The 6,987-nt window shown below is 45.5% G+C and overlaps 1 protein-coding gene across 1 annotated transcript in view; it reads right to left on the bottom strand.

Annotated features, from left to right (window-relative positions):
• Window positions 1-6,776, bottom strand: part of HSPA9 (heat shock protein family A (Hsp70) member 9) — a gene marked incomplete in the record, with an annotated part of 514,139 nt that extends 507,363 nt beyond the window's left edge. Inside the window, 1 exon segment of the mRNA XM_073620776.1 lies at window positions 6,572-6,776. Within this exon segment, the coding sequence (XP_073476877.1) occupies window positions 6,572-6,637 (66 nt within the window).
• Between the last annotated feature and the right edge of the window lie 211 nt (window positions 6,777-6,987).

Here is a 6,987-nt window from a genome sequence, read left to right as displayed (position 1 = left end):
GGATGCCCCCATGCTTCGGCATATATAAATGGTGCATGTATGCCCATCATTAGAAGTGGGTGGAAGAGGGGAGGTATTCTAATGGTGGGCAAACCCACCGATCAATCTCTTTTTTTCGTTCAGCCCACAGGCTGCATAAAAAAAAAAAAAAAAAAAAAAAAAAAAAAAAAAACACCCCTGTCCCCCCTGCTCTCGCGCAAAGGCGAACGCAAGCGTCGGTCTGGCGTCAAATGTAAACAGCAATTGCACCATGCATGTGAGGTATCACCGCGAAGGTCAGATCGAGGGCAGTAATTTTAGCAGTAGACCTCCTCTGTAAATCTAAAGTGGTAACCTGTAAAGGCTTTTAAAAATGGATTACATTTGTCGCCACTGCACGTTTGGTATCCATGTACTCGGCCTAAGATCATCTTTTTTATTTCATCAAACATTTGGGCAATATAGTGTGTTTTAGTGCATTCAAATTTTAAAAAAGTGTTTTTACCCCCAAAAAATGCGAAAAAAAAAAAAAAAAAAAAAAGGAAACACCCACCAATTTAATCTGTAGGGCATTTGCTTTAAAAAAAAAATATATAATGTTTGGGGGTTCAAAGTAATTTTTTCATGTAAACAAAAAGTGTCAGAAAGGGCTTTGTCTTCAAGTGGTTAGAAGAGTGGGCGATATGTGACATAAGCTTCTAAATGTTGTGCATAAAATGCCAGGACAGTTCAAACCCCCCCAAATGACCCCATTTTGGAAAGTAGACACCCCAAGCTATTTGCTGAGAGGCATGTCGAGTCCATGGAATATGTTAGATTGTGACACAAGTTGCGGGAAAAAGACAAATTTTTTTTTTTTGCACACTTGTCACTAAATGATATATTGCTCACACATGCCATGGGAATATGTGAAATTACACCCCAAAATACATTCTGTTTCACCTGAGTACGGGGATACCACGTGTGAGACTTTTTGGGAGCCTAGCCGCGTACGGGACCCCGAAAACCAAGCACCGCCTTCAGGCTAAGGGCGTAAATTTTTTATTTCACTCTTCACTGCCTATCACAGTTTTGGAGGCCATGGAATGCCCAGGTGGCACAAAACCCGCCCAAATGACCATATTTTGGAAAGTAGACACCCCAAGCTATTTCCTGAGAGGTATAGTGAGTATTTTGCAGACTTCACTTTTTGTCACAAAGTTTTGAAAAAAAAAAAAAATAATGTTTTTTCTTGTCTTTCTTCATTTTCAAAAACAAATGAGAGCTGCAAAATACTCACCATGCCTCTCAGCAAATAGCTTGGGGTGTCTACTTTCCAAAATTGGGTCATGGGGGGGGGTTGTGCTATCTTGGCATTTTATGGCCTTCAAAACTGTGATAGGTAGTGAGGAGTGAAATCAAAAATTTACACACTTAGAAATCCTGAAGACGGTGATTGATTTTCGGGGCCCCGTACGCGGCTAGGCTCCCAAAAAGTCCCACACATGTGGTATCCCCATACTCAGGAGAAGCAGTTAAATGTATTTTGGGGTGCAATTCCACATATGCAAATGGCCTGTGTGAGCATTTAGTGACAACTTTTAGTATTTTTTTTTTGTGTCATTATTCAATCACTTGGGACAAAAAAATTAATATTCAATGGACTCAACACACCTCTCAGCAATTTCCTTGGGTTGTCTACTTTCCAAAATGGGGTCATTTGGTAGAGGGGGGGGGGGGTTGTACTGCCCTGCCATTTTAGCACCTCAAGAAATGACATAGGCAGTCAAACTAAAAGCTGTGTAAATTCCAGAAAATGTACCCTAGTTTGTAGACGCTATAACTTTTGCGCAAACCAATAAATATACGCTTATTGACATTTTTTTTTTACCAAGGACATGTGGCCAAATACATTTTGGCCTAATTATATGACTAAAATTGAGTTTATTGGATTTTTTTTATAACAAAAAGTAGAAAATATTTTTTTTTTTTTTCAAAATTTTCGGACATTTTCCATTTACACCACAAAAAAATAGAAACCGCAGAGGTGATCAAATACCATCAAAAGAAAGCTCTATTTGTGGGAAGAAAAGGACGCATTTTTTGTTTCAGTACAGCATTGCATGACCGCGCAATTAGCAGTTAAAGCGACGCAGTGCCAAATTGTAAAAAGTGCTCTGGTCAGGAAGGGGGTAAATCCTTCCGGGGCTGAAGTGGTTAAAGAGGTTGTAAACCTGCAAGACAAAAGGCATAATAAGCTAGTATGCATCGCATACTAGCGCATTATAAAATGCTTACCTTAGAACTAAGCCTTCCAGCAGCGCCCTCATACCGCTGAGACAGCTGACATTTTCCCTTGAGTTTCTTCTGGGTTTGCAGGCTCCGGCTGTGATTGGCCAGAGCCGCAATGACTCCACTTGTGCGCATGCGTGCGGGAGCCGCCCTTCACGGCACAGGGCTCAGAAGTAATAGCATCCATTCCTTCAGGGCGCATGCGCCAGTGATATCACTGGCTGCATGTAATGTAAATATCTCCTAAACAGTGCATGTTTAGGAGATATTTACACTACCTATAGGTAAGCCTTATAGCCTTAGCTATAGGCAAATGTCTGCAGGGGAAGTTTACTTCCTCTTTAATGTATAGAATGCATTAAGATAAAAAACCTTCTGACTTTACAACCCCTTTAAGACCGTAGATGAATCACTTTTTGTTCAACCACTGGGATGAATAGAAAAAAAAAAAAAAAAAGTGTCTATTCCCCCATCCACACACTATGTGGATGGAGGGATCATTCCAAATGAAGTATTGTATTCTGACGGGGAGCCTTTCCTGCTGTCAGAATACACTGATCAGCACTGCCAGCAGCTCTGATCCTGCAAAAATCTTCCAACAGGCTGGTTGTACAGAAGTCGATCAGCAGATGCCCATAAACAGATCGAAATCTGCTGGTCCCTGCTGAACAGGATGAATTTCAATCCACGTGTAGACAATTTTAAACACACCAGGCTAAAGCTGGAAGCTAAAGCATACATGAATACAAGCTGTACAATCTTCTTTAGCTCTGCAGTCAACTATGTACTTCAAGGGCCTGCCTGACTTGCTAAACGGATTAAATGGATTGTTTAGGTCAGTCTTCATACGATATTGTTTTGCCAACACTATAGAAGACTCTACTGTAGGTGACCGCGATATTGTGTCAATCTCGCCGCTTTTCTCTGCGAGATTTGACACCTACGAGACTCGTCGCAGGAGCCAGCGCCGAGATGACCCCGCCCCCTTGTGACGTCACAGTCCCACCATGCGCAGGGACTCTGGCGTCATAAGGGGGCGTGACCCCAGAGTCCCTGCGCATGCTGGGACTGTGACGTCACCGCCTATATAAATGGCTCCGCAGCTCAGACACACCATTCCAGCAGGAGAGAGCGTCGTGTCAAGAAAAGAAGAAACGAAGAAACGAAGAAACGAAGAAACGAAGAAACGAAGAAACGAAGAAACGAAGAAACGAAGAAACGAAGAAACGAAGAAACGAAGAAACGAAGAAACGAAGAAACGAAGAAAGTGCAGCAAACCGGGTCCCCCGCTAGCAATAGAGCTGGAAGAAGATAGCGGGGGGAGTCCGGCAGAAGATACGGGAGAAGAAACGGACAGCGGCAGCAGACCGGGCCCCTGCAAGCAAGAGAGCTGGAAGAAGATAGCGGAGGGGCCCGGGAGAAGAAGTCGGAAGAAGACCCCCGAAGTCGGAAGAGACCCCCCCCCCCCCCCCGGAGCTGCCTAATAAATTTCTTTTAAAACCTGTGTGGTGTGTTTTTTTTATTAACACTTTATTTTCCTAGGTGAACGGGTAGGGGTACCATGTACCCCATACTCATTCACATAGGGTGGAGGGCCAGGATCTGGGGGCCCCCTTATTAAAGATGGGGGCAAGGTACTAGTAATGGCAGCAATCAGCAACTTGTCTGCCACGATATTGTGGCAGACAAATCGTACACTGACACTTTTTGGGGACCAGTAACACTAATACAGTGATCAATGCTAAAAATATGCACTGTCGCTGTACGACACTGGCTGGGAAGGGATTAACATCAGGGGCGACCAAAGCCTAGCCAGTACTTGTACGGACATAAAGTCCGCCGTACCCTCAGATCAGCTCCCGCTGTGTATAAGCACAGCGAAAGCAGGTTGCTAGCAGCTCACATGCGCGCCATGCTGCCGTATATGCAAGTTATACGGTCGGCAAGCTGTGCCTTTTAACCACTTGCCAACCAGCCGCCGTCGTTATACGACGACGGCAGCAGGTCGGCTCTCCTGCGCAAGCGCAATTGCGCACCGGCTCGCGCTCACTGTATGCACATGGGTCGAGGCGGACTGTTCGCCGGTGACCCGCAAATCGCGGTGGGGGAGAGGCAGAACGGGGAACTGTCCCAGTTCTGTCAAACGACATGACAGATCTACTGTTCCCAGTGATCGGGAACAGTGATCTCCGTCATGTCCCTCCCAGCTCATCCCACCCAGAGGGAACACACCCAACCCCTTCCCTGCCAGTGTCATTTTTACATTGATCAGTGCATTTTTATAGCACTGATCAATATAAATGTCACTGGTCAACAAAAAGTGTCATTTGGGGTCAGATTTGTCCGCCGCAAATGTCGCAGTCCCGCTAAATATATAGATCCCATAGTTTGTAGACGCGATAAGTTTTGCGCAAACAAATGTATCGCAAAAAAATGGCCTGGTCATTAAAGTGGTGTTCCGCCCAAAAAATAAAAGCCAGCAGCTACACATATTAAAAGCCAGCAGCTACACATACTGCAGCTGCTGGCTTTTAATAGGACACTTACCTATCCTGGAGTCCCGTGATGTCGGCACTGCAGCTGTTTCCATCAGCTGTCAGGTGCTGCCGCCGCCATTCACCCGCTTGCGCGAGGCCACGCTCCTCTCCTACTGGTCCGGCGACAGGGTGAGGAGGAGGGAGCCCCGCGATGATGTCACGGGCCGTGGCCCGGACTCCTGGAAGTGGGAACAGGTATCCTGATCCCCAATTGTGGCACCGGAGGGGGCGGAGGAGACAAAATGAGTGGAAGTTACACTTTTGGGTGAAACTCTGCTTTAACCACTTGCCGCCCGCCATATAGCAGAACGACGGCTGCAAAGTGGTTTCAATATCCTGACTGGGCGTCATATGACGTCCGCAGGATATTGAGCTGCTGCGGGTCCCCGGGGGCGCACATCGCAGCGATCGTTGTTGCGGGGTGTCAGTCTGACACCCTTCAACAGGGATCTAGGTAAAGAGTCTGACAGACTCTTTACCACGTGATCAGCCATGTCCAATCACGGCTGATCACGGTGTAAATAGGAAGAGCCGGTGATCAGCTTTTCCTCACTCGCGTCTGACAGATGCGAGTAGAGGAGAGCCGATCGGCTGCTCTCCTGACAGGGGGGGTCTGTGCTGATTGTTTATCAGCACAGTCCCCCCCTTGGATCCCACCCAGGACCACCAGGGAAGCCATCCACACTGGACCACCAGGTATGCCCCTAGACCCCCAGGGAAATACAAATCTGTGCCCAGGCAGCTGCCGGTGCCCACTCAATGCCTACCACTGCCACGAGGGATGCCTATCAGTGCCACCCATAAGAACCCATCTTTGTAGCCTTTCAGTGCCGCCTATCAATGCTGCATATCAGTGCTGCCTACCAGTGCCCACTCATTAGTGCCCATCAGTGAAAGAGAAAACTTACTCATTTACAAATTTTTTTAACAGAAACAAAAAAAAAAAACTTTTCAAAATGTTCGTTTTTTTTTTTTTTTTTTATTTGTTTAGCAAAGAATAAAAACCGCAGAGGTGATCAAATACCACCAAAAGAAAGCTCTATTTGTGGGAACAAAATGATAAAAATGTAGTTTGGGTATAGTGCAGCATGACCGCGTAATTGTCATTCAAACTGCGACAGCTCTGAAAGCTGGAAATTGGTCTGGGCAGGAAGGTGTATAAGTGCCCTGTATTGAAGTGGTTAAGGAGGCAAGTCCTTCCGGGGCTAAAGTGGTTAAATACGGTATTCTATTCAACAATGCCATTTCTAAAAAAAATCATTGGTAGAGCTAAAAAATGTCAGGGTTTCCTCCAGATCTCAAACCAAGGGTTCGTTACAGGGTAAAAAAATAAACATAAAACAAGGGGGGGGGGGCCTGGTATAGTGTATGGACAGTATAACGGTAGTGTAAAACGACCTCAAACTGCTCAGCTTGTCGTCATCCTCCATATTGGAGGATGGTGCAATCCTATGACGTTTACTGTAACCTTGCCGGCTACAAAGCACGTGACCCATTCATACACTGATCACTCAACTTTTCTTACCTTACCCTAGATAGCATACTACAAGTATAAATCCGTGCCTCATTTATTTGGCATACATTTCACCTAAACATGACAGCCATGCGCACAAGGAATTAAACTAGAATGCTGGTGACACTGAATGAAGCAAAATTCAAGGTTGTGGAAACCATCCTTCCAATGTCACACAGGCCTCGCTGCAGAGATAGTGAAAGGCAGTGTAATGACGTATCACATTCACATACACATACACTGTACGCTAAATCAAAGAAAAATACTTTACCGTGTAGGCTCCGCTTCGTGGTAAGCATGCCACCAGGCGGCTAACAGTTCTACTCGCATTCAGCATGGCGGCTTAGAAGGATAACGAATGGCTGAAGAATGTGACCCACAGAACGTACTGCAATACAGATGAAAACTCACGCTGCGCCACTTCTAGAAGTATCTAGACCACGTGGGAGTGACTACAAAGTTCACGGCTGGGAGGGATAGCTCTCATTCTCCGCCCTGTGAATCCTTAGTGCTGCCTGTTTTTTTAACATGTCACATGTAACAAAGATATCTAGCAGACCCAAGTTTCTTGGGGGTTGGGTGATTTATTAAGTATCTTTATAGTTAGAAAAGTGGTTATAAAAGTAACTATTACCCCCGCGCCTTTAGTTATAATCATAATGACTTTTACAGGCATTCGTAGGACAA

Source organism: Aquarana catesbeiana, linkage group LG03 (genome assembly GCF_042186555.1).
Source record: "Aquarana catesbeiana isolate 2022-GZ linkage group LG03, ASM4218655v1, whole genome shotgun sequence".
Classification (NCBI taxonomy): domain Eukaryota; kingdom Metazoa; phylum Chordata; class Amphibia; order Anura; family Ranidae; genus Aquarana; species Aquarana catesbeiana.
The sequence above is the reverse complement of the archived record's forward strand: the minus strand, read 5'-3'. Positions and strand labels throughout refer to the sequence as shown.